At 41.2% G+C, this 27,373-nt stretch overlaps 1 protein-coding gene and 1 long non-coding RNA gene across 7 annotated transcripts in view; one reads left to right on the forward strand and one right to left on the reverse strand.

Annotated features, from left to right (window-relative positions):
* The window catches only part of ACMSD (aminocarboxymuconate semialdehyde decarboxylase), a 70,750-nt gene that overhangs the window by 11,807 nt on the left and 31,570 nt on the right, over positions 1-27,373 (reverse strand). For all 5 annotated transcript variants that reach the window (XM_039494025.1, XM_039494020.1, XM_039494024.1 and 2 more), the window contains exons 3-8: positions 25,643-25,739; positions 20,732-20,781; positions 17,781-18,017; positions 14,090-14,183; positions 12,251-12,346; positions 8,921-9,093 (exon numbers count right to left, since the gene is read on the reverse strand). In XM_039494025.1, coding sequence (XP_039349959.1) covers positions 8,921-9,093; positions 12,251-12,346; positions 14,090-14,183; positions 17,781-18,017; positions 20,732-20,781; positions 25,643-25,727 — 735 coding nt within the window. In that variant the 5' untranslated portion in view covers positions 25,728-25,739. The remainder of the gene's footprint in view (positions 1-8,920; positions 9,094-12,250; positions 12,347-14,089; positions 14,184-17,780; positions 18,018-20,731; positions 20,782-25,642; positions 25,740-27,373) is intronic.
* Positions 1,337-14,145, forward strand: LOC120374401. Of its 2 annotated transcripts, XR_005586070.1 has the most exons (4): positions 1,337-1,409; positions 8,824-8,995; positions 11,146-11,384; positions 14,041-14,145. It is a non-coding gene; the product is annotated as an uncharacterized LOC120374401 (long non-coding RNA). The 2 variants fall into 2 exon arrangements; XR_005586071.1 differs by lacking the exon at positions 14,041-14,145 and having other exon boundaries at positions 11,146-11,388.

Below are 27,373 nucleotides of genomic sequence, written 5' to 3' on the forward strand. Positions count from 1 at the left end.
GGTGAATTGAAAAATACTATGTCTTTTGTTTCTTTTTTACAGTGCAAAATTTTGTAATAAAAATATAAAGTGAGCACTGTACACTTCGTATTTTGTGTTGTAATTGAAATCAATATATTTGAAAATGTAGAAAACATCCAAAAATATTTATAATAAATTTCAATTGGTATTCCATTATTGTTTAACAGTGCAATTAAAACTGCAAATAATCATGTTTAATTTTTTTAATTGAGTTAATTTGTTTTGAGTTAATCGCTTGAGTTAACTGTGGTTAACTGACAACCCTAATTGCTGGTGATTAACCTAAGTGGACATTTTTACTCAAAAGAACTGTAACTATAACAGAATTTGTTTCACAGTAACATAAGACCTGAAACTTAAAGTACCAGAATCTGAAAGAGCATCAGGACTTCATTTTACATTGGTGACTTTATGTGAGAAAGTATCTGAGGAAAGAGAGTGTCAATATATGAAACAAGTGTGCTTCAAACAGGGTTTCAGTAGTACAACTATATACCGAGGAAAGAGAAAGAGACAGGTTTACTCTTGCTGGTGCACAGCCTGGCACCAGCCTTGTGCCCCTTCCTAGCAGGACTCACCCCAAGGGAGACAGCAGGGGAGGCTTTGGCTGGGAGGAGGCAGCTTTGCATTCTTCTGAGGGCCCTGTAGTAGCATACCAGGAAAAGGTCATGTGGGGATGCACTGAACTATTTTATTCTGTGGCCAGCCTGGTGATGTCCCTGGCCAGCACTGCCCAGCTTCTTGTTCTGCGCTGGCCTACTGTATGCTGTCTGGTGGAGGGGAGGCTGCCACAACCTGCATTACTGCCTGCTCCCCTTCCACCTAGCAGATGTTGTACCTCTGGAGTCTTCCACCAGGGTTAACTGACCTACATTGTGGGCTCTAACTGAGAAAGTGCACAGGGAATTTTGGAGGGATGGAGTTAAAGATACATGATTCAAAGCAGGTTCTGGGTTTTTAATGTTTAAGGGCTCCAAGCCAGCATAATATACTCCAGGTGATGGCTGTCCCCCAAAGACATTAAGTTATGCCTATGCATATCTACGCACACACCTGATGCCTTCTCAGCCCAGTTTCTGGCTATGCACTGGAGATTTATTTGTCCTACTTCTAACCTTCATCTGCAAAACCGACAGTGTCATACTAGCCCCCTTATCACATTGCTTCTCTTTTTGTTTTGAGCCCAGCATGCATTCATTTTACATTTACTGTGTTCCTAGTGCTCATGGTTAAGGCTATGATTTTGTCACAGAGGTCGTGGAATTCATGGAATCCGTGACTTCCAAAGACCTCTGTGACTTCAGCCCCTGCAGCTGGGAGCTGCAGAGTCCTGCCGCCTCCCACAGCAGCAGGGAGCTGTGAGGTATCCCTACCACCTGAGGCAGCAGGTACCCCGCAGCTTCCTGGCCGCCACAGGGAGGGCAGGGGGATCCTGGCAGGGTGATGCCTGCAGCTCCCCACTGCTGCAGTGGGGCTTGGGTACCCCCACAGCTTCCTGGCCACCATGGCAGGGCAGGGGGACTCCCCACAACTCCTCACAGTGATGGCAGCAGGGGGACCCCCGCAGATCCCCCTCCACCATGGGTGGGGGCAGAGGGACCCTGGAGCTCTGAGATCCCATGGGTGGTGAGAGCCAGAGAGCTCCCAGCCACCGGCAGCTGCTGCAGTCTCTTCCCATTTTATCATGAATATTTTTAGTAAAAGTCAGCAACAGGTCACAGGCTTCCGTTATTTTTTCTTAATTGCCCGTAACCCGTCTATGACTTTTACTAAAAATATCCATGACAAAATCTTAGCCTTACTCATGATTTCATTGCAAGTGTTGCAATATTTGGTGCAGTTTTTTTTAAGTGTCCTAGCTTCTGGAGACAAGTGATTATGTGAGAATTTCTGCTTTAAAAAAAAAAAAAAAAATTCCCAACACCATATGGGTGCAGAGAAAAGTTTTAAAACATGACCTGAGTGCACCTTACAAGTGCACAGACCAGAAGACATTGAAAAAGAACCCAAAATTTGTTATTTAAAAAAACCCTTGTGATTTTTAAGACAGTTTCATGATTCTGGGGCTCTGCCAATTTTTGCAATGCTTGGGTTTGGCAATACTGCAATAGGAAGCCAAACTGCCATTTATTTAGGTCCAGATTTCATCTCCCTTAATCTATAAGTAATCACATTGGAATCAGTGAAATTACTCATGGAGCAAGAAGTGATTCAACATGAGTAAGAGTGGCAGCATTTGGCCTTTAGTATCTCCTTCAGAAGCCTGCCTTTCTAGTTTATTATATATTCACTTGCTACCTCCTATACCTGATAGAAATTATCTCAATTTGTTATGTGTGTAACTAGTTCAAGCAAAGCTTGGATTCCACAATGTTTCATGAAATTTTATCAAAAGTTTTCTGAAAAAAAACCTATGAGCACTCCTTGCTTCCCCTTCATGCCATTTGTGCTGCTTGGCTGAGGAGTCCCTTGTGTAGGGGAATTCCCAGGTAGTGTAAAGCTGGTGCAGCTGACTCTTTGTCATCTGCTCCTGGCCCTCTCAAGTGTGGGAGGCATGCCAGGGATAAATGGGATGGGTGTAATTGCTCTTATGAGGCCCATTACAAACTTATGCAACATAAAGCAGCACTGAGGCTGCCAATTTCATTCACCAAAAGCAGCAGCTGATTCTAATATGGTCCGTCCCCCCTCACTTGATGATTACCTGTCCTGCTCATTCCCTCTGAAGCACCTGGTATTGGCCACTGTCGGAAGACAGGATACTGGGCTAGATGGACCATTGGTCTGACCCAGTATGGCTGTTCTTACGCCCTGCATCTTGCTGGGTTTGCTGTGAGTCCTGCATCTCCAGCAAGGAGTGACATACTGTGTGCGGTTGTTCCAGTTCTGGCTATCAAGAACTGTCATAAAGATAGGCCATTGCTTACTCCCTGTGTGGCCAAAGCATTCAGTCCATCAATCGTTGGAACATAGCTGCCGCCCTGTGGAAGCCAAAGGGCATGGTGCAAAACTGGTAAAGCTTTTCCCAGGACTCAGGCATCAAAGGGATCTGCCAGTACCATTTTGTAAACTCCAGAGTAGTGATATATCTAGCTGCTTCTAGGCATTCCAACAGTTCATCTACCTTGGGCATTGGGTATGCATTAAATTTGGATAGAATGATAAGTGTGTTGTGTCCTCTGGTTTTGGTACCAGCACAATAGGATGCCTCCACTCACGGTGAGATTCCTCTCCTCCCAGAGATCTAGCATTGCTTGTAACTCCTTCCAGACAGTTTCTCATCTTATCCAAGGATGCAGCCAAGGGGTGTCCTGGACTCCTTGCTCTGCTCCTGTAGCTATGTGGTGGTAGATCAGGTGAGTTTGTCCCAATAGAGCTGAAAATACCCAGGGGAAAGACTTGACCAGGTGCTGTGTCTGGGTTTTTTGTTCCAGTTGGAGATCTTCCTCCACCTGTGTGACCTCAAAACTCTGGATCACGGGTGCCTGGGGACCTAGTTCAGGATAAGCAATCACCCTCTGTTCTTCCAAGCCTTTAAAAGGTTAATATAGTACAGTTGTGTCTCTGTTCTCTTTCCTGGCTGTCAGGTCTCATAGGCCACTGGACCCACTTGTTTTACTGCCTCAAATGGTCCTTACCCTCTGACCAGGAATGTAGACTCCAGACTCTGTAGTAGTAATACGGTCACAAGGCCTAAACACACACAGATGGGTGGCCTGCTTGTACACCGTTTCTTGGGTTTGTTGGGTCTTTCACAGGCTCTGTTTTGCAAAAGTAATTAGAGATTTAAGCCTCTCATGCAATTGCAAGATATACTGGACCACGTTTGTGGCCTTCCTCTCTGAGCTCAAAGTCAGGCCATTGTTTTACCAACTGAGGTAAAACAATGTGACTTCACTGTTGACCACTGCCATCTGGTGGTAGGCCTGGCTCAGTGTCTGATCATTGCTTTGTACTCATATGAAATCAGTATTTCCTGTTGGATGATCCACCTTCTGTGGGGGTGTTGTCTTGGTGTCTTTCAGGGTGAGGGCAGGAGGAGGATCTTCTGGCTGGTTGGAACTCTCTTTTCTTGGGTCCTCTGTTTTGCCTATCACAACCATTCCTACTGCACCCCAAAACCCTTTTAGCCCACAGAGCCAGTGTGGTCCCTTTGGATGGATGTTCACCATATTATTTTAGGACCTCCCAGAAGTATTCCCTGTCTCAGTCCAGGATTATAGGTTAGGCCACAGTTGCAACTAATCCTACAAGGAGGGCTCCCATATGTTTCCCCACAGGCAACTGTACTTGTGTAGTGGGATAGAATCATACTTCACCATATATATGCTGGAGAAGAATGATTTCTCTGGGTACCACTGACAAATGTGGAAAGCATTGCAAGGGACAGATTCTTCATTCTTCAGAATTTCACTGAAATCTGCTTTGTAGCAGGTTAATTAACTTTATGTTTTAAGCCTTTCAGTCACATATGAGTTTGCAACTTCTATTCCTCTTCTGCTTGACTCTTCCAGCTCAGTCTTTAAAAATAAAATTAACCAATCCAGAAAAAGGAACTGGAATCTCAGCAACCTCCAGAATGCTGAATCACCCAGTTGCAATTCACTTAAATCTACTGAATGAAGGCATAGCATTTCTCACAGTATTGTAAAAGGGAGAGGAAGAAGACACCAAATGGTTTTACAATCAGGGGAAGAAATCTGGTAATATTAAAGGTACAGCTTAAAATTAAAGGGCTAGGCTCAATCTGTTGTGCTGTAATAATATTGAAGAGCTATGGAAATATATCAGAGATTAATATGCCCAACTAAATTAGTTTTTTTATTATAAAATTAGGGTAAATTGAAGGTTTGGAGAGATTTTTGCAGAAAAGAACTCAGTGGAGTAGTAAGTGAAAATGCGGGGGCTGCAAGTCCATAAATCTTTGAGGCAAAACCTTGTAAATGGGTCATGAACCTGAAGGTTGGATCATATGTACTAAAATCTTGACATCTATTGCAAAAATAGATGCATTGGATCAAAAAAGTATCACAAAGTGCAGTAGAAAAGCCTGGATAGAATGTACATGTTATATTATTATCATTTGTATGGTAGCATCTGTGAGCCCCAGTCTAGGATCAGAGCCCCAGTGCTAGGCAATTTACAAATAAATAACAAAAAAGACAGTCCCAGCTCCAGAGAGCTCACAACCTACATGCACTGAGCCTGATGGGGAATATCTGTGTGTCAAACATGCCATAGGACTAGCAGTTCTGCTGAGAATGCCATAACATGCCTATAAACAAGGATATTCTAAAGCTACTTGGTCTTTACTCTGTCTTTGCTCAGTGGAACGATAGCTTTATTATGTGCAGCTTTGTGTATAGAACTCTCCTTATATTATTTTGGGTGGTTAATTGTGCTATCATGTTGCTGAGTCTTTTGGACATCTTTGAATGATTAAGTCTGTCTACACTGCACAGACACTGTGGGGGAGCCGCATGCAGGAGTAAGGACTCACAAATGGTGGGTATCCTGACAGAGGCCCTGATCCAAAAGCCCATTCACTTCAGTGGGTTGTGGACTGTGCTCAGAATGCATAGTTAACTGTAATCAGTTGCTTCTTACATCTTGTTGCTCTTTTTCTCTGCCTAGTAAAAAGGTCCCTGTGCCCGCCATACAATCTATTAATTAGAGCGGTCTGCACAGACATCTAGTGGTGAAAATGGGTAATTAACTAGTTTTTTAGTATTTGATGGAGAGAAAACATTGGCCACGGTGTGCCTCTGAGATCTGTATGTGGAAGGGGCCCTTGTGGAACCAACCCCCTCTTCCCTGGGGAGGGCACTGTGAGGGTCCAGTGAAACGTGTTGGGAGGGAGCAAGCAGTGGCTGGGACAAGGAAGGAGAAGGCATAGGCTGTATTTACAGTTCCCCTCCATGGTGGGGATTCCCCTGCCAGATGCAGAAGCCCTGTTTGGATTCCAGAGATCCACAGCCCACTGATACAGGCTTTCTGTATGGATGGCTCTGAGCTCCTGCTGATCCCCTGGGATCCATATAGATCCCAGGTTTCATGGAGTTTGGATACTATCCTCTTGCCTGCTTCCAGGGAAAGGCAAACACTGCACCCCATAGAGTAACTGGGGAGAAAACTCATTTGGCTGTCTTCTGCAAGCTTGCCTGTGGAAGGGACTGTTCAGTCCCACTAGTATTTGGGACATTACAGTTCAGGGTTGGGTTTTTTGTCCTATACTCTTATTTAAATAGGCAGCTACTATAATATTTCCTTTCCTTTCTGCCATGACAGTTAAAATATTTAGCATTTTGTTCAATATGCCATTCAGGATTTCCCCCTGAATTCCCTTTAGTGATTTTCCAGCCTATTGCTTCCCAAGCAGAAATACAATTTCTTTTCTCAAATAAAAGTGTTTTTATGAAAACACTTGGGGATTATTTCTTAGGGTTTCAGAGATCAGGTATGTTAGTCTAGTTCTGTTAGTCTAAGCAAGAAGAAAGTGTGGCACCTTATAGACTAACAGACGTTTTGCAGCATGAGCTTTCGTGGGTGAATACCCACTTCTTCGGATGCCACAGGATTCTTTGCTGCTTTCTTAGGGTTTGGGGTTCTTGTGATGGTTTTAACTCAGGTGAGTATTCTCACTGAAGTGAATTGTTCACAATCCATGGGAACAAGGATGACAACAATTTGCAGTATTGGGCCCATTATTTCTAGAACTCCATGAGGCAGAACCGTCAACTGATGTAGACCAGTATAGCTCCATTGGCTTCATGGAGATATGCCGATTTAGACCAGCTGAGGTTCTGAGATTATATTCACTGGCTGAAATCCTGGTCCCATTGAAGTAAATGGCAAAACCCATTAACTTAACTTCAATGGGACCAAGATTTCACCCACTTTTTAGTCAGGTGTTAGTATTTTGTACCTTGTTAATATGTTTTGTACACCAATTCTATCCAACCACCGGCACTTCTGATCCCTTTGACTCCAACTACATTACAAAAAGAGCCATGCTAGGGAACCCTTTTAAAAATGGTTTCAGATATAAACATGGTGTACTTCTCAGGGATGTTCAGAGGCTTAACTTTTGTAAACTACTTTGAGATCTTCAGATGCAAGGTGTTTTGGAAGTGCAAATTAATACTCTATATATGCCAAATATTAGGATTAATTTTATACAATGAGGACTTGTTAAGAAATGGTCGAGTTTCAGCTGTGAATAGTCTTCCTTAAGTATGTCTTGTGGAAGGCCAATCTCAGTTGAAAAATAACTACTGGATCCAGGGGTGAAAGTAGTTTAAAGGACATACTAGTACGCCAGAGTCCTGAGTGGGGCGTGGCCTCAATGGGAAGAGGCGGGGCCTTTCAAGATTTAAAGGCCCTGGGGCTTCGGCTGTGGCTACCAGCTGCAGAGGTGGCTGGGAGCCCCAGGACTCAGGGATGAATTAAATGGCCCCGGGCTCCAGGTGTGGCAGAGCTCCAGGCCCTTTAAATCACTGTGGGAGCCCTGGGGCCGCTACCCCAGGGTGGCAGGGCTCGGGGCTAGGGCTGGGGTAGCGGCAGCAGGACTCTGGCAGTGATTTAAAGGGCCCGGGGCTCCGGCCGCTGTGGGGAGCCCCAGGCCCTTTAAATCCCCAGCTGGAGCCCAGCTCCTGGGGCTCCGGCAGCTGGGCTCAGGTGGTGATTTAAATGGCCCAGTGCTCCTGCCACTGCAGGGAGCTCTGGGCCCTTTAAATCACCTCCAGAGCCCTGCCGCTGCTGGGATAGTGGCGGCAGGGCTCTGGCAGCGATTTAAAGGGCAAGATGGCTCCAGCCGCTGCGGGGAACCCCAGGCCCTTTAAAGCGCCTCTGGAGCTCCGGCAGCTGGGCTCGGGCAGCACTTTTAAGGGCCCGGGCTCCCCGCAGGGGCCAGAGCTCCAGGACCCTGAGCCCGGCTGCCAGAGCTCCGGAGGTGATTTAAAGGGCCCGGGGCTTCCCGCAGTGGCTGTAGCCCTGGGCCCTTTAAATCACCTGAGATGCTGGTCCGGTCCAGCACGGCGTACCGGCTCTTGCCGGTATGCAATACCAGACTGTACGGCTTACTTTCACCTCTGACTGGATCCTAACCAGTGGTGCAAGTAAGCTGGTATGGTCAGGCACACCATACTATTAAGACATTTATTGCTGGTATGCCATACCGGAAAGAAATATTCCAAGAATGAATTGTAGAGCCCTGTACGGATACAAATTTATACCTGTGAATGCAGATATCCATGGATAAAAATTGGTATCCGCTGAACCACAGGGCTCTCCTGGGAACTGCAATGGCAAAAGGAGCAGAACGTGGGGCTGACACTCCCTATGCTGGCAGTTCCGCTGGCGTGGCTGTCCCATCACCAAACCCGCCCCCAGCCCTATCCTCTGGCGGGGTTGTAAAGACCCCAGACAGGAGACGGGCTGTGTGGAAGGGCTGGGGGAGGCTACAGCCATGCCAGAGGAGCTGCTAGCGTGGGCCGCTGGCTCCTGGGAGTGGTGGCCCCACGTTCTGCTCCTTTCACTGCTTTGGTTCCCAGGAGAGCCCTGAGGTTCAGCAGATACCAATTTCTATCCGCCGATACCCACATCCGTGGGTATAAATTTGTATCCCTGCAGGGCTCTAGTTACAGAACATTTTTTGTGAGGGTGGGTGGAGTCAGGGGTCGGTACAATACTGGTAAGAGTTAAAATCTACTTGCACCACTGATCCTAACTAGCTACTTGGATTGGAAGTATCTAGCTGCCAAAAGGGGGCTGAAATAATTTTCTTTGTGTCCATATTTGAAGCATAAGATTCCCACTCGAGTTCCTCAACAAAGAACTGAACGCAGTATGACTCACCTGGGCATATCAGCCATATATCCTAGGAAATGTTCCAACTCACCTCTCCTATTACATCGATTAGCAGCTTTAAGGCCCGAGGATCATGGACAAGTGAATCCGTGTAAAATGAACCAAGGTATTTCTTTGGATCAACTTTATTATCCACTGCACACAAATCAGGGCGCACACTGAATCCATGGGAAATACGCCCTAGTGTATATGGGAAAGCACCACCTACAAAGAGGAAATTGTATTGAAAGTGGAAATTATTTCTTTGCTTTACAAAACCTGAACAATCAGGAAGGAAAAGAGTTAATTTGTCAACACACAGAGAGAGGTTATTGTGCAGCTATATAGAAATTAGTATCATATAATACTCAAGAGTGAGCAAGACATCTTAATCACAAACAACCCCAGGCACAAAATGTAATAAAATGGTGCAAATAAGCATCGTTCCATTAACGTCAACAGAGAAACTCCAATTTGCTCCAGCAGAAGATTTGGCTCCAACGTTATAAGAATTGAGCCACATCGATGGCTAAAGATTGGCATATAGTGTTCCTGACCAGGGACTGAGACTAGTTGGGGGAGAGGGAGGAAGGGGGGCAGGGAAGCACACTCATTGGACCAACAGTGGCTGGGGGTTGTAGATGATTTTGTCAGCTTAATTTGGGTAGCGAGAGAGTTTACTGCACTGCTCATGATCTCCCCTTCACAGCCGGCTCACAGTAGCCGTACAGTCTTAAGACCATGTTTATAGCGGCAGTAGAACCAGCACACAAAAGTTTTTGCTAGATGCGTCCCATTGACTTTAATGGGGCCAGGAATTCATCCATTGTTTTTCTGGCTGATATAGACATGCCTTTGGAAGACATTATCAGCCCTGTCAGCTACATGTTGTGAGATAGGTTGTGTGGGAGGATGGAGGCAATTTTAAATGATGGCACAGGGATAAGTGCAAGCACTACAAGATTTGATGGACAGAATTACTGGGCTTTCATTGGTAAGAACCCTGTTGGTCAATGCAAATAAATTCTTCAGGCACTGAGGGAAGAAATAGACATATCTGATTATTACATACATAAAATACATGCCAAACAGTTGTACATCTTCTATCCACTTAAGTTCAATCAAATATCAACCAAACTGAACAGTTTCCTAGACCCTGCTAGGCTGGATCTCTAGTCCTTATGATTTTTAAGGAAAACCTTTGAAATATGAACCCAATGTAAACTGAAGCAGTGATGTCTGTCTCAGCTGGTAGACAACCTGAAACTATTGGTCCTTGGGAAGTTCCCCTATCCGTATCAATGAGTATTAACACTGAAGCTCGAACAATAATAATTTAAATATCCATATTATTATCAATTTCACGACAGAGCAAAACATTCAAGGAAAAAAAAGGAATATTGGATTCTGAAGATGTGCAAATCCTACTTGCATGGCATCTTGTTTTGATGTCTCACTTTTGCATCTCAAGAGGACTGAGTCTGGTGTGTGGGTGGAATTTGTGAGAATACCCACACCCCAAAATAATATACTCATTGACAACCATTATTCAAGTGACACGTGCCAGCTCTTTCCATGAGACGAAAGTGTCTCTGTTCCCTTCTCCTCACATTTCCTCCCCAGCTGTCTGTTCTGTCTCTTCAGGAACATAATTTCAAAAGAAAATTGCTTCCCATTGGATGTCAAAACAGAAAAATGGCCAGGTCAACAGTACACCAGAAAACAGACGCGTATCTTTAGAGCTCACCAGATTTCATATGACAATATGAGCCATACTGCGAAGTTATCCTGGTCATAGATTTTGTACCACACAGCATGTAAAGAGTACAAAGTTAGCCATGAGGGCTTCATTATGTATATCAGATATGGCTGCATGTCTTTTTTTCAGACACAATCCTGAGAGCAAAATCACAGCTCTAATTAGAAGAGCTTTTTTCCATTTTTAACTTTATTTAAAAAAAAACAACCTTGATATAAAATGGCACTTAAAACAAACAAGTGGAAGTAACTACAACATTGACATTTCTGCCTTTGTCACTGGAGCACAATAATATTTGAGAGCTTAGAATAGCAGTGTGGGCAAAGTTTTTGTAATCGCTACAAACAGCGATCTGTCACCTGCATTTTAGTTTGCTTCCTTTATTGGTATAAGCTTTTCTGTGTTTCCCTCTGCTCCTATTGTGTGCCTTTTCTTTCTTCTCTCTTACAAGAGCAGCTCCTTCCTGAGTATCTCTGAGTTGGTGCAGGCTTCTGATTTTGTTTCCAATTTACTCTCAGCTCAGATTTGAAAAGGAAGAAAAAAAGAAAGGAAAAAAGGGGGAAACAAGAAAGAAAGAAACACTGAATAAACAACTCACCTTCAGCTCTTCTGATGTTCTCTTTGCCAAACAAGTTGCCAGACAATGCTGAAGAGGCTACACCCTTTCCTTTTCCTCACACCATCCATAAGCATTTTGCTCTTATTAGCTCATCATAAATGCATAATTAAGATGGGCTATTAAAAAGTCTTGCCTAGAGTAAGTACTTTGTGGTGACTTTTAATTACTCCTTTTGGTTAAATCTGCTGTGTGGTCATACTGAGTCCTAGTGACATATCAAAACATCAAGGACTGGACTCTGCAACCTTTTGTATTCAAAACTGCATTGACTTATCTGGCTTGGGTTTTGAGTGAACATTTTTTGTCAAAAAACTAGTCTCTTAAAGGTGCCAATGAGAAGCTTATTTTCAGAAAGCAGAAGCTACTGAGAAGCATTACACAAAGGCTGCATGATCCATTTTTCATTGCTTGTGATAAATTTTGTGTTCTCCAATCTGCATATTTCAAAAGCAACCCACAGACTCTGGCCTCACTCCAAATCTTTCTAAAACTCCCACTGACTTCCAAAAGGTTCAGTAGGTCATACTGGTGAGTTCAAACCCAGATATCAATACTGATCAACATGGGTCATCTCTAGAGAAAAGTGGATACTTTGGTATCCAGGACTTTTCAATCCTTGACTTCTTTGCTCAGACTATCAACAAAGATGCCAATTACTGACTTTGGAGTGGTGTTTTGTTATGTGGACTCAAGTCCACTGGAAACTGGAGACCACAAAACCCAGTTATTTTGGAACATTTGAACTAAACTGATTCATTAGGAATATCAAGGCCTGGTTCCTTTTAACAATCACCTTTAAAATGGCTTGTTCCTTTTTAAATCATCCCCTTTGAGATAGGCCTATGTCTTTATTTTAACTTTTATATTTTTACTGAGTGTTGTTTTTCAAATAATATAAAATTAAATGCTTGAATTTGCTCTGATAACAGACAAAATCAAACAGCAGAACCATTCAATAATACCAAGCAAGAACAGCCGCTTCTGAGGCAACCTATCGTACCTACCTCCATGGGCAAAGCAAACTTTCAATTTAGGAAACATTTCAAAAATTCCTCCCATAATCATGGAGCAAATGGCTGTGGTTGTTTCTCCTGGCATGCCTAACAACAAGAAAAAGTTTCATAACATAAGACATCACGCTGCAGCTTGATGTTTTCCTCAATATCCTACTTAATGCCAAACTTAACAGTTACAGTGCAAATGACAAACTGCATCGCTTTATTTCTTATTACAGAAGCACTCAACACTATTAAGTATCACAGGGGTAGCCGTGGATCTGGAAAAGCAGCAAAGAGTCCTGTGGCACCTCATAGACTAACAGACGTATTGGAGCATGAGCTTGATGCATCCGACGAAGTGGGTATTCACCTATGAAAGCTCATGCTCCAATACATCTGTTAGTCTACAAGGTGCCACAGGACTCTTCAATGCTATTAGTCATTTAAGGTTCTTAAACTGTGGTCAGAAAACAGGACTAGGAGCTAAGAACTCCTGAGCTGTAATCTCAGCTCTGATACTGACTCTCTCTGCCTTTGGGACAGAATTTTCAAACTTGGGTGCCTAAAGATAAGCACCTAATACCAAATTTAGGAGCCTAAACCAGTCAATGGATGTTGGCAGTGCTCAGCACCTCTAAAACATCAGGTCACTGATGTGCCTAACTTTAGACTTTGAAAATTTGCGACTTAACCTCTCTGCCTTAGTTTTCCTGTGATGGGGGAAAATAACACTCAGAAGGGAGCTGCCAGGATTAATTAATGTTTGTGCAGTGCTCTGAAGATGTAAAGCTCTACATAAATACCATGAGAATGTGTTTTTAGGTTACTGCATCTCATTAAGTAAGTAAATATAACAATGTTCAGTTCTTTTTAACACCATGTCAAATAGACCTGTGCTGAGTAACGTTATCTGATATGGTGTTAAAAATAGCGTGAGCAGCTGGTAGCCCATCTATACTAGAGCTCACATTGGCTCTGAACCAAGGTTAACAAAAGGCTCTAGTATAGACATGGCCAATGTAGTGCAACCCAATGTAAGCACAGTGGTCATGTGAACACTTGTGCACCTTTGCTAGAAATGTCATGTATGGAAGTCAGGTGTTTCACAAGTGCAGTGGTGGCTGCAACACCAAAATGTTCTAGTGGAGAGAGGGCTAAAGTGCCTGATTCTGTTCTCAGTCACAGTGGTGTGTAACTCCAGTGAAGTCTATTGAGTTACACAGTGCTAAACCAGAGAAAGTAAGAATAGAATCAGGCCTAAAATTTTCCAGGGACTGTCACAATTTTACCCGCTGTTACTCTGTGCTGGACTGCAACTCTAATTTAACTGACAGATGTGGAAAACACAGAAACGAGACAATTCCCTATTGCCTATACTTCTAAGGAGCCTCAAGCACATGTTGTTTCAGCTATGGCTGAAATGAACTTAAATTCAAAATATTCCCTTCCTGGTCTACCTGTTTCAGAAGGCATTATATGAATTAATGTGTGTCATTTGCTAATTCCACTTGTCTTTCTTCTAATCATGCTCCCTTTGGGAGCCTCCTCGTTACAGAGGCAGAAGATTTGTTCCTGGAGATCTGCTCTGTAAGAGGCAAGAGAACATTAGAGGCTGCTGCAAGCCCCTTAAATTCTAGTGATACAGATATTATAGGTATATAAAGTTTAGCCAGTGAAGTTTACAGTGTTGACCTAATGGCAGTGACTGATTTAAAAAATGATTGACAGAAAAGTAATGTAGTTTTTTTCATGCAATTATACATTTGCAATTGTCTCCTTGGCATAACGTGTTGCAGATAATGCCAGGTAATGAATGAAGATTAAGCATTGTAGCTCTATACTCACCCACAAGCCAGGGAAGCCAGTACTTGGACATCCTTCCATTTGTCTGCATGTCCCAGGGATGCACAAACAGACAACAGTTTAATAATTCAGCTGCCTTTGGTGAAAAGGAAAAAAAATATTATCTGGACATAATGGCAGCAAAATGAACTCCAAAATGTATGTATGCTCCAGGCAATACTGTTAAAAAGGCCTTTTTTTGCTTTGGCTGTAAATAATTCATAGAAAAGATTACAAGATTTGGCAAAAAATGGAGGTGCTCACTTAGGCCCAAGTTGTAGCCCCTATACCAAGTCTGAGTAAATGGGCTTGGCACATACAGAATCCACCCTCAAAGCTGTGGCATGGCCCTACAACAACTAAAGGGCACCAAGGGCTCCCTGGTTGCTATGCTCCTTTTCCCAGTCCCTGTGTGTGTGTGAATGCATGAGCCAGTGGATCCACATAGTGTGGATCAAAGCCCACCATAGCAGCAGCATGAGGCTTGTCTTTGCTAGAGGACTACACTGAATTAGAGCACAATCTCAAGTTAATGAACACTGACCAGCTGACGTGTTGTTGAACACGACTGCCTGCATCTACACTGCCTGCAAAGTTGTGCTCGACATCATGTTAGTCATGTTACATCATGTTCTGACTTGGTGTAATTTTTCTAGTTAAGACAAGCACCTAGAAAGACATCCTGCACCCATGAGGATGGTGGTATTTACCCCTGCAGCCCTGATCCTTACTGCAGTCCTTACTCGGATTCAAAATTTTCCTTGAGGGCTGCAGGATTGGGCCCTTATAACAACACTTTGTCATTTAAGTAAAAGCGTTCTTCAGATTTAATTGTTTGGCACAAAAATGCTTATCACATTATTTGTATCTGTGTCTTACTGCAAAGTTAAACTAAGTGCAAACTAACATTCTGCCTGATTGTATTTAACACATAGGTGTGACATCTCAGAGCATTTGATAGAGGTGCCTTTAGAACAGAAGTCTGCTGTGTTTGGGAACATTTGTTACAGTGGGAAGTGTACCTGTCCCACTGCATGGATTCACATTTAGAACTGTTTCTATCCAATCTGGAGTATCCAATCTGTTTCTATCCAATCCAAATCAAGCTCCATTCTTCCCACTAACCCATCTCCACTGGGACTACATTTAACATTCCAAGACTTTGTGCAGAAATAATGGACTTCTCTCATTAGAAAGCCTGGAATTCCCTCTTTTCCAGTAGGATACAATTCTTATCTTTAGCTTAAGAAGCTTACAAGATGAGAGATTTTTAAATTGCAGCATTACTGTTTCAGAAAAACTAATTTGGATAATTTTTAGAGATTTAAAATTTTTACCGTTGGACCCATGTGGATTGATTACATTACATGGACATTACATGTGGATTGATACACAAATAATACCAAGATTTTTTTAAAGGCTGTATATTTCTGAAATATTTGTTTTCTGTTAAATATGGAGCACAGCAAGTTACATGATAGCGTGGTGTGGTTTAAAGATTTTATTGGCAAGGATGACCTGAATAGCTTGCCATCAACACAAACTCTTGCCAATGAATATATGTGCACGCTGTGCTGTTCATTTATTAGGAATGTGATAAAAATATTAATGTATTAATTACATAATTTAATACACATGTAAATTATACAGTAGGTTAGACATAGTTGTGGCAAGTAGTGCCCATAAATTAGTCTTTATTTTGTTGTAAGTTGGTCTTAACTTCCCTCCCCTTTCTTTTTAGTATCTGAATAGTTCCTCTATCCAATATACAGTTGAAGAGAATTTCTTTGTAAACAAACAAACAAACAAACCTAAACAGTACACAAACCTTGAACACTGGAATTTCAACTGTTGGTAATTTCAGAAAAGAAAACAGAGGAATTGTACAGGTTACAGGCCCTGATTGAGTGAATTAGGCACATGCTTAATATTAAACACGAGTAGTCAGGTCTACTCATGTGCTTAATAGGGATTTTAATAATTCTATTTTGGCACATGTATGTCTGGACCAATGTTTCTTGTAAGGGAGATATAATCACAGGGTTGAACAATTAGAGGTTAACTAGTCTTACAAAGTAGATAAAGCTAAAATTTGTGGATAAATGCAAGCTCATGATTTGTGAATAGTAACTGTTGCCATAAGGATCAGGATTATATTCGTAAATAAAAATTTGTAGCTCAGTAAGTGGCTTGATGAACTATTATAGCTCAAGGTCAAATGTAGCTTTTCTTCATCATCTTTACTTTCCAAGGGTGTTTCTGCATGTGGTGCTAATTATTGTGGGAGGTAACTTCCTATATATGTTCCAACATATACCGATGGCTGTAAGCATCCCCATAAAGTAGAGATTGATAACAGACTGTGTGTGACTGCAAAACCAAACAAGCCATCAAGATGCTGCAATAACAATTCTCAAGCAAATTGAGAGTTCTGAAAAATAACCTCCATGAATCAGTTTCAAGATGACAGTTACAATAACCTGTGGATCAGATACAAAATGTACACTGATTAAATCCAGGAATTTAGACAAATGATGGAGCCCATCTGGACTTCACACTGTTTTAAAAAATGTATAATCTATAAACTCAATTTGGAATTTTTGGTGATGTTTACTCAATTCTGTGTGGCACTTAGATTCCAAGGTTATCATGGCCTGATCCAAAACCCATAGAAGTCTGTAACAGTCTTTTCAAATACTTCAGTTGGCTTTAGATCAGGCCCTTGCTATCTAAGAAATATCTTAGATACATTAAAAAAATTAAATGACTGAGGCTCAGATTTTCCAAATAGCTGTTGGTTGCTAAGTGCCCAAATCTCATTGACATTTGATGCCTAACTCCCTTTGGTCACTTTGAAACTCCCAGCCTTAAACTGTTCACCATTTAATTCTACTTGGACACAAAAATAATCATAGGACTAACTCACACTTTACTAATTATTCACAAACCAAAAAAGTGGCAACTCTCCTAATTTTCCAGCAATAGTGGAGCGAGACCTATAGTGAAGTCTCAATGACTATATGCTCCAGAACATTTGCTGGTATCTCATGATGAATTACCATACATAATTAAAGCTAAGCCTATCAAATAGCTACTTATCAGCATGCCTTACTCACGCATAGCTTCAAAGAACATCATTGGGAATCTGCTTGAATAAAGGCCCAATTCTGCAGTCCTTGCACACTCACAACTCCCATTGACTTCACTGATATTCTTAGGTGAGTAAAGAGTATGGGATCCAGCCATGAGTGCTCAATTGGATCTATAGGCTTGACCCTGTGTCCGTTGAAACAAATGGTAAAAGCTCCCATTGACTTTAGTGGGGCTGGATGAGACATCATATTAACAAAGTACCTTTGAAATGTATTATCCTTGCTTTTTAACATTCATTATGTTAGTTTATTTGCAAATTAATAACATTCAATATTAGCTGTCTCCCCCAGTCATTAGAGCACATTTATGAGTGTCTCTTGTAAATGATCATTCATTGCATAAAGAAAATTAGCTATATTAAACAGATTTTCTGGACCAAATCCTGCTCTCAGATATACTACTGTAAATTTAGATTATTTCCCTTGAAATATTTGGATTTATACTAGTGTAACTGACAGCTGAATTTTTCCCAATGCCTTTTGTTTAGTTAGAATTTCATATCACAACATTCTTTGGGATAAACTAGGAAATGTCTACTCACAGCATAGACAGCAAACAGTTCTGGTGCATTCAGGTCCCATTCGTTGATATGAGATCCTATCTGTACCCCAGGAAAACCAAGCTCATTCACACAGCGATACATTTCCTTCACAGCCAGGTCTGGTGCTTGCATAGGTAATGTGCCAAGACCGATAAACCTCTTGGGGTACTTTTTTACTGTAGCAGCTAAGTCATTATTTAATAATTGGCACAGATCTGAAGTATCCTCAGGTTTGGCCTGGTATGATATTAAGAAGAAAAGTAAATTAAAGTGCAGTTCCCAAATTTTATCACCTTGACAGATGTTGGAAGAAACCCAAAGGATTGCATGCACATTATCACCAAGGAAAAATGTCACAGCAAACAATACAAGGAGAAGACTTAAACCAAGGCTTTTGCTTCACCACTAGTCATTCTGAATAAGTGTAAGGCCTTTAGGCCAAATTCTGCCATGTTTGAAATCCTAGGGGAAGGATTGATGAGTTGGGTTTACTTTATCTTGCATACACATACGTTAGTTGCTTTTCCTCCTACCCCTCAGGGGCATATAAGGCAAGGAAGAATCTGGCCTCATTTGCTGAGGCTCTCAGGATTTTTTAGAGAATCTCTTATAGCACTCATGTGCCTGTCAGAAGGCAAATAGAGACCTGGTGTAAGCAGATGTATCTTCCAGCTGAATTTCTGGGCAGGACCAAGTGGTCATGTAAATGGTGAAGTGAGTTACATCCATTTTCTTACCAGTTTATACACAAAGCATAAGTAGGTCTAAATTTGCCCCAGTTTGGCATTCAGTGGGAATGTAAAATGATTGTAACTTACATTTTGAGAGGGCAGAATGGGGCACCAGAGGAAAAGCAGCAAATAGGAGAATGTAAGATAAAATGCACTCCATAGAGCAGACCTGGACCACAAACTTTGAGTCCAGGTCTCAACGGAAGGAGTTTGTATCTGGGGATCTGGTTCGAGCACAGCTCTGCTCAAACATTGAGAATTCTCTTGTAAATATAGAAGCCAGGAGTTTCAAGTGAATCCTTGGCAAAGCAAGTTCTCTCACCCCTGATTTCAATTCTGTTTATTTACCTCTGCACAGGTTTGACCATAGAGTTGGTCTAGTGTCCAAATAATGTTACTGATGCAGTACAAGAATGAAATAATTGGTGTGGAAGACCTCCCATGGTGAGGAATTGTAAAGGCTCTTCTGATGGTATTATAATGGACATGTTGCTCACACTTAAAATTACCAATCTCAGTATGTACCCTTTGGGTTACATTGTTTACCAAGAGGTAAATGCCAAACAGTCCAAGTAAAAAGGGAAGTGTGTACTTGAGCTGTATTTTCCATAGGCATTCCCTTAGGTTTTTAGTTAGAAATGAGTGTTAAGTAAAATTCCAGAGCCCTTCAAATTTTGTGTGGGGTGGAACTTGGATCCATACCCAAATGTGGATTTTGCCTCTGGCCTTTTTCTCTAAAATGGACCAAACGAACCCCTTAGATTTGACTACTCCATAATTTAAAGTCTTTGGGATCCAGATCAAAACTTTACATCTTTCTTTTTAACATACCATTTTATTGCTGGAGTTGGGAAGATGGAAGAATGGAGTGGAGGGAAGTGGAAATGTGTGACATTGGAACATGATGAATTTTACAGAGTAAACATGAACAAAAGATTTGTAAAATTTAAAAGTTCTTAGTGCTATTTCTAATATGGCAGCCATGACATCCAGGGAGAACTATATTATACAAATTATTTGGCTCCCTATTTTTTCCTAGGGTGTGTTCAAGGAAAAAACAAAAACCAAACAAATATTTATTTCAGTATAGAATATGGGAAATGTCATCCTACACAAAGTACTAGAGGTGTACAGTTAATTTATGGGCTATGCTGTAATATTTTTTTTATGTAGGACATCTGTAAATGAATTTTTATGTATTATCATTCAACATGATTACTGTGAAGTACTAGATACATATAGGAAATGGGCCAACTGAATTCCTGATGTAACTGCATTGATGTTAAATTGTTGAAGTCAATGGGTGCTACACCTGGGATGAATCTAGCCCACTGTTTGCTAGGATCAACCTTTTAGAAACCTTTTTGTTTGTTTGTTTGATGCATTTGAAATAAGTGTGAATCTATTCTGCAAATCTAGTTGTGCTGCTAAGTGGGAGGTGTAATTTCAGACTCAGAGCTTCCTGCACCAATAGCTTTCCCATATTGGGAGTGTGATATTTAAAAGAAAGGTAATTTTTTTTGTAAATGTATCTATTCTATTAAATCATATTTGTAATACTTCATCTACGCAGTCCAATGTCAATAAGATGGAAATTGCCCAGATACCCTCCTGTGGGCAAATCAGATTCTTCACGATTTACATCCAAACATGATTTGACAAAGTAGACTGGACAAATGGCTCATTAGTTCTACTTTCCCACTAGATGCTTCAGATTAAGGTAGAAATCCCTCATAAACAACCTGGCTAATTCTGCAGTGCTGTGCATGAAGGAAATGAATTCTTCCTCACCCCAGTACAAAGAAGGTGGATTTTCCTGTGGCAATTTTTGAAATTTTATTTTTACGGGAAAACATCGATTTGATAGACTTACAACCCAAAGAATCAGAACTTGCCTGTTTTTCCTTTATATCATACACCCCAGTCCTAGATTCATGCTCTGTAAAGGCTCTCTCCCTGCTTCCTGTTGCTCTTCTGAAGTTCCTGTTGCTGTCTCACCCATTTGTATTAAATGTTCTCCAGAGTGGAGCTCTGCAGAGTCCAGCTCCTGTTGGAGCAGCTTTGCCATGTTACTCTTCTGGCCTCTCTTCCACTGCCGGAGCAGCTTTGCTATATTATTCTGGTGACTGGCTGAACTGCCCAACTCACAGGCAGCGTGGATTTCATTATTTTGAATTTTATAGTATCTATAACTTACAAAATTTGCTTGCAAGGACTTACCCAATAGTTGAACATTACAGGAACTGTAGAAAGGGCTTGTACAGTGACTCCTACATAGAAGAACAAAAGTCTTTAAATATGAAAATGCAGATTATGATTTTGTCCTAGGTCTGATCATGGTTTGATCTCATGCATTACAGATTAATTATAGAGATTTGTCAGTCAATCTGCAGGAAGCAGATACATTCATAGCGGACAGACTGGATAAAAACACATGGTTCTCAATGTGTGGTCCACGGACCCCTGGGAGGTCTGCAGATTTCCAGAGGGGTCTGCACCTCCGTTTCAAATGAAAAAAGGTTGAGAACCACAGCTATAGAAGACAATGGGAATTGTATGAGGTATTCATGGGAAGAATATGACCCAAAATGGGGAAAATAATAATTAATGTGATGAGTCAGTCTAGTTCACCAAGCAAAACTGGGCACATGTGCAAATGAAAGTACTTTTATGAGTGAATAGTAATTATTCATAATAAGATACAGCTACTTAGCTCAATCCATATAGATTTACACTTTTAGCTTTGCCAGTCCCCAGTTCAACCTCTGATGTTGGCCAAGATGTCACATAAGTGGGCATTTGTATGGGATTTGAATTGCTGTGGGCCACAGATGCTTGGAATGAGCTTTCTTTGCCCAGAAGCAGCATAACCCTTTGGTTACATACATACATGTGCCTTAATGTGGGCCTATAAAAATTGGTGTTTGGCTTTTAAAAATATTTTTGTTCATTATCTGTGGAACAGTTATAACAACTTTCTTCAGAATCACTTCAGTTCAGGGACAAAAGCCCAGAGCAGCAGTTAGGTGTGTGTGATCTATTGTTACACTAATCCAGTGGCTCTCAAACTGTGGGTCAGGGCCCCAAGTGGGTCAAGACCCTGTTTTAATGGGTTCACCAAGGCTGGTTTAGACCTGCTGGGGCCCAGGGCTGAAGTTGAAGCCCAAGCCCCACTGCCAGTGGCTGAAGCCAAAGACCGAGGGCTTTGGCTTTGGTCATGGATGGCAAAGCTCAGGTTACAGGCCCCCCAGCCCAGGATGGCTAGGCTGGGGCTTTGCCCCCGCCACCTGGGGCGGTGGGGCTGCGGTAGCTCAGACTTCGGTCCCCCCCGGGGTTGTGTTGTAATTTTTATTGTCAGAAGGGGGTCGCGGTGCAATGAAGTTTGAGAACCTCTGCTTTAATCTATTGGTATTAATTTAAATACTTGTGCATGCTTATCACTCTTGACTTTGAAGGTCCCACTTCAGACAGTGAGAACAATATATATATTGATTTTGCTCCCCTTTGTGGTAACAAAGCTTATTATGACAAATGCAGAAGCTTTGCATTCACTAACAGCACCTTGAAATCAGTTAGTTTAAAAAAAATGAGAATTATTTTCATTAACTACAACTGCCTCACAATCACGCTGTGCAATTTTGTGATTTTACAAACACTCTTTCCTAATTTTTTTCCAGTGACTTTCTCTTTCTTATTGCTGTGTTAATGATCCATGAAAACAATAGGGAAAACTGACCCTGATCTTGCAATGTGTGGTATAAAATTAAGCATATGCAAGTGCTTGCAGGATTGAGGCCTAACTCGCTACATAAGGCAAACAATGCAACTGACTATAGGCAACAGTGCTGTTTAATACATACTAAGCAGATAGGAAAAAAATAGAGAAAACATATTTTCCCCTCTCATTTCTTTCCCTTATAGTAATCTTAGATATTACTTGCAGTTACTTTACAGCAGGTAAATCATTTTCTTACTGAACTGTGAGTTTTAAATTGTCAGTGTCCCTTTGTTATGTAGGGACACTGACAGGGAACAGGTTGAATCTGGATTCTTCTAGGAAGCAGCTTAAGTCTAAAGAGAAACCCGCTTTGCTAGTGAATCACTCTTCAAGGAGCAGCATTTTTGCTTCTTGTTTCCTCAAACATGAGCTCTTGTGTTGCAACTGAGTCCCCAACATGGTTGTTTTTTCAGTAGAGAGCACTTCTGGGGATGTGAGTTCATGCTGAGCAACTCCTGCATGGCGCTGAGTGCCCTTAGCTCTCACTGACTTCTCATTTGGGCCCTAAATGTTCATGCTGATTTCCAGTCTTCTGCTTCAAGCAACATTAACCTGCATGTTTACTGTATTCCTTCTGCAGTGCTTCTGAGGAAGAATGATCCTCTTTTTGCCCTGGCCATGCCCCTTTTCTCACATAAATGAGGATGAGACACAAGGGCTTTTTCCAGGTGTCAGAAATGTTATGGGGAGGGGAGGGAGAGTGGAAGGGAAAGGGTGGGTAGGAACATCCCATGTAGTCAATTTTCCCTTCTACACAGACACATTATGGATTTTGGGGCATTTTGCTCCTCTCTGAAGTGCATAGTGAGAGAACACAAAGGTCTTGATCCCTGACTCATTTACGTTCTCCAACAATGCGCCAGTGAACACTTGATTAGCACATTTGGGAACACTTCCCATGTCTTAAAGAGATTATTATTGTGTCTTGTTCCAATCACATTAAAATGGTTAAATCCCATTACAGCCCTCTTCTTAACAGAGCCATATTTTACTGTCCAGCAACTTATCTGTCTTTTTCCTATTTATGCTTTCCTACTAAAGTGTTTGAAGAGGGTGCAATCAAACAACTGTTTAATCAGCTTCCTCAGAATAGTTTATTAGAGGCTTGCAAGCTGGGTTTTCAACTGCTGGAACAGCAGTGGTTAACATGGTGAATGGGTTCTTCCTATGCACTAGTGATGGTCTTATTGGCTCATGTATTGCTGCATAGTTCCATAGCATTTGATACCACTGGTCATTTGGAATGTTATGATATAGGCTTAGCAGGAATAGCACTTGTGTGGAGGTGATCATGGTCATCTAATTCTGTGCAGTTTCCCTCTCTTGCCATTCTTTCCCCAGTGTCCCCAGGCACCATTAATCTTCAGCCTTTGTCTGCTTTTTTGCATTTAATTATCCAACTTTTCTTTTTTATGTGATTCACATGAAGATAATTTCCTCTGCTTCCACTATTTGATCAGCTTGTCTTAAATATAGGGGCACGGATGTCCAAGGATTTTAAAATATTAATTGCTACAAAAATTAAGCTATGAATTTTTGGTTCCTGACACTATTTTAAATCTGTTACCTCATTCTCCTCTTCCTTTGGTGGCTCTCATATTCAGTCATCAACTATAAATAGTTAAGAGCCTTGGTGTTCTGATTTTTAAAGGGAAACAGAATCATCTATTTCTCTGATGTGGTAAATTCAGATTTCTACCACCGTAAGATCCTTTCCAGAATTCAGTCTTTTCTTTCCTTTTCTTACAGAGAGATTGCATTAATGCTTTACTTTCTGGCATTCCAGCTCGTGGAAAGGCAAACTGCACAGCAAATATAAAAATGGACTGAGAGAGAGATTTCTGTGCTGAATGTTCCCGGTCACCACACTGTGAAGGAATGAGGGAGATGACTCACCACATACATGAGTTTTAATTTACTTTTTGAAAAAGTATTTTCTCTCTCCCCCACACTTTTCTAAAACCCTCTTGGTACATACTGGTTCACTGTTGATATTTCAGAATGCACATCTGCAATGGCCAGCATCTTACTGCAATCCATGGTATTTGTTATGACATAGAGTGATACATTCTGCTATGTCTTCATTGAGGCAGGAAGAACCAAGAAGATTGCACAGAGGGGAAAGGAATTAAAGAAAGTTTAGTTAAAATTAATATTTGAATTCAGTGCCACACACAGCCTGGCTAGTGTGGCATTTGACATAATACTGTGATCTTAACTCAGTTTTCACATTGGCTTTGCAGTAAGTAAGTATTTTAATATACCATCTTGTATTCTGGCTGGAGCCAGGAGGTATGATCATGTGATCTAATCGCTGTTCTGGTGCACTGGGTACCAGTTGCATTTCTTAGCAATTATAAAGTTTTTATGTTGCTGCATAAAGCTTTTCATAAATAGGACCTAATTTACCTGAGTTAATGACATCTTACCCTGCTGGTTACCAGCATTCTTTAACCGAGAGAAACTCTTTGCATCTTCCCTCCCAAACTATGTCATTTTTGATGGTTAATTTTTAGGGCCATGATCTAATGGAGTAATGGTCTCAAGTTGCAGTGGGGGAGGTTTAGGTTGGATATTAGGAAAAACTTTTTCACTAGGAGGGTGGGGAAGCACTGGAATGATTGTTTAATAATTTGTTCCAGTATCTTCCCATATATCTAAATTAGACTGATGGTCTATAATTCCTCAGGTCCTCTTTGTTCTCTTTTAAAGATAGATACCATGTTTGCCCTTCTCCAGTTCTCTGTGACCTCACCCATTCCCTATGAGTTCTTGAAGATAATTGCATTTGCCTAATGATACACACGAGTGGTCATTTGAAGCCAAACTTTAAGTTAGGCATGTGCTTACTGGATCAGGGCCTCTTGTCTCATCTGATAACATAATTCCACTAATTCTCCAGTTACTCACAGTCCTCCCGTAAAAACGTGGTAGATAATGTAATGCAAAAACAAGCAGGGAAAAAAAAACTTGGCATAAAGTTCTTTTCTTTTAAATACATCACCAAAAACAAAGAGCTCAAACAATTTTTTCTCCTTTATAGACCACTTTTAAAATCAGGAATGCATATTCTACTTTTGAGGCCATGTTCTGACACCCATACTCATATTAACTTGTACCTTCCTGCACAGAAATTAATTTTGGCTATTTGTGGAGCAAGTACTGAAAGGTAGAATCTGTCTCTTTTGAGTCTAAATGTAAACTGTATTAGTTTTCATTGACTTGCAATTGATTTAAACTAATTGTAATGCTGCAAAATCTTTTCATTGTAATGTTATTATAGAACACTTTGTTGTGAAAGCTTAAGTTGTTCTATTTGATTTATGATTAGTAAATTTCATTTTTGGAGTTACCTGATTTGTTCATCTCTTTAATCCGAACCTCTGGATTCCAACAGTTTTCTTGGATAACTCTGAAAACCTTTCCCTCCTTCATCATTTTTGCCTCCCCCTGTGAAATGAAATTTTCATTACAGTAATAAAGTTGTGTCAAGATAATATGGACTAAATTCTACTGTGTTAGAAGTATGTGGGGCTGCCAGTGCCAATCCAGTGCTAGAATTCAGGCCCTACATTTTTGTTCAATAGAAAAAAAATAAAAAAATAAAAATTTAGAAATGTTATTTGTAATGCAAAAGGACAATATCAAGGTATCTTTTTATAATTTAAAAATAATCCCCTCTCTATTGCTGATACCCTTTGTTATCCTGAAACAATTTATTTAACTAAACTCCATCATTCAGGCACCTGAGTTTGACATCACAGTGATGCTTATGAGTGCTGTTTGTTGACTATGAGCCAAGTTCTGCCCTCAGGTTTGCCCTATTCCTTTGAAGTCAGTGGGCTCAAAAATTATCTTAGTAACTCCAGAGAGAATTCAGAGTAACTCCATAAATTCAGTAGTGTTCTGCAGATTCATCCTGTACAACTGAGATAGAATTAGCCCCAATGGAAGCTGCAGGTTGAATTTTCTTCTTATAAATAAATAAATTAATTAAATAAAAGAATACTGAAGCATTCGTATCAGGGAAAAAAGATCCAATATAAAACAATTACCTGAACTATAGCAATACAGCTTTAATGCAAACCCTCTCAGGGTTGTGCAGGTCAAAATATTACCAAGGTCACTAACTTTGACTGTGTCCCTTTAATTGTGAGAAGAGAGAGCAGTGCAACACTTCTGACTTTAATTTCTGATTGGTTTGACAACTGGCCAGACACTGTGTAGTCACTGTCTTGTCAAATCAAGCCAAGGAAAATGAACGTAGCAACTGTTCACAGCCACTTGCTCTTATGGATATGTTATTAGAGCTACTGATTCAACACCAAAAGCAACTGCAATAGCCAATTTTCCTATTGTTTTATTCTTGAACAAATTGATGAGATGTAACTCATCAATACCTGCAAGGTCTGAGAGTTCAGAGATACTCTTAGCTGCTTCTGTTGGGTAATGGGAATGCATGAAAGTTGAACTATGGCAGATAGCTGGAATAAGTTAAGTCTGGACCCTGCAGATTCCACCTGTGTGTAGTAGGGAGGCATGAGCGTAGAGCAGACATGTTGGGGGCGAGGAGTGACGGGATCTGCGATTACACTGATTTAGTGGCTGGGAACCCCTCTGTAAAGGGTGTGGAGGAATAGCACAGTGGATGGCAGCTGGATGCAGTGAAGCCCTAAAGCCTGCTCCAAGCTGAGGGGGCACATTCTCGCCAACCCACACCTAGTTTCCGCCCCCAACACACACAATCAGTTGACTGACGCTCCTGGAGGAGAGGTGAATTTCACTCAGTGTACATCTATTCTGCAATGTAAAATAACAGTTAATTCAGACTATTCCTTGTTATGAACATAGACATACACTTTCTTAATTTAATAAAATTACACTCGTTGCAGCAGGCATACTCAGTTGCATGTCTCCTTCCTATGAGGAGTTAGGCTGTTTTTAACCTTGAATATGTTATTAGCTTCATACATCATTCACAAATATATTTCCCTGATAAATATTTTAAAACCTCTTTTTCTCTCCCTTTCTGTGCCACCTTGACAGGTTGCCAGAATGAGCTGGCAGCAATATTACATTTGAGA

The sequence above is a fragment of the Mauremys reevesii genome, linkage group 11, assembly GCF_016161935.1.
Source record: "Mauremys reevesii isolate NIE-2019 linkage group 11, ASM1616193v1, whole genome shotgun sequence".
In the NCBI taxonomy this organism is placed as follows: domain Eukaryota; kingdom Metazoa; phylum Chordata; order Testudines; family Geoemydidae; genus Mauremys; species Mauremys reevesii.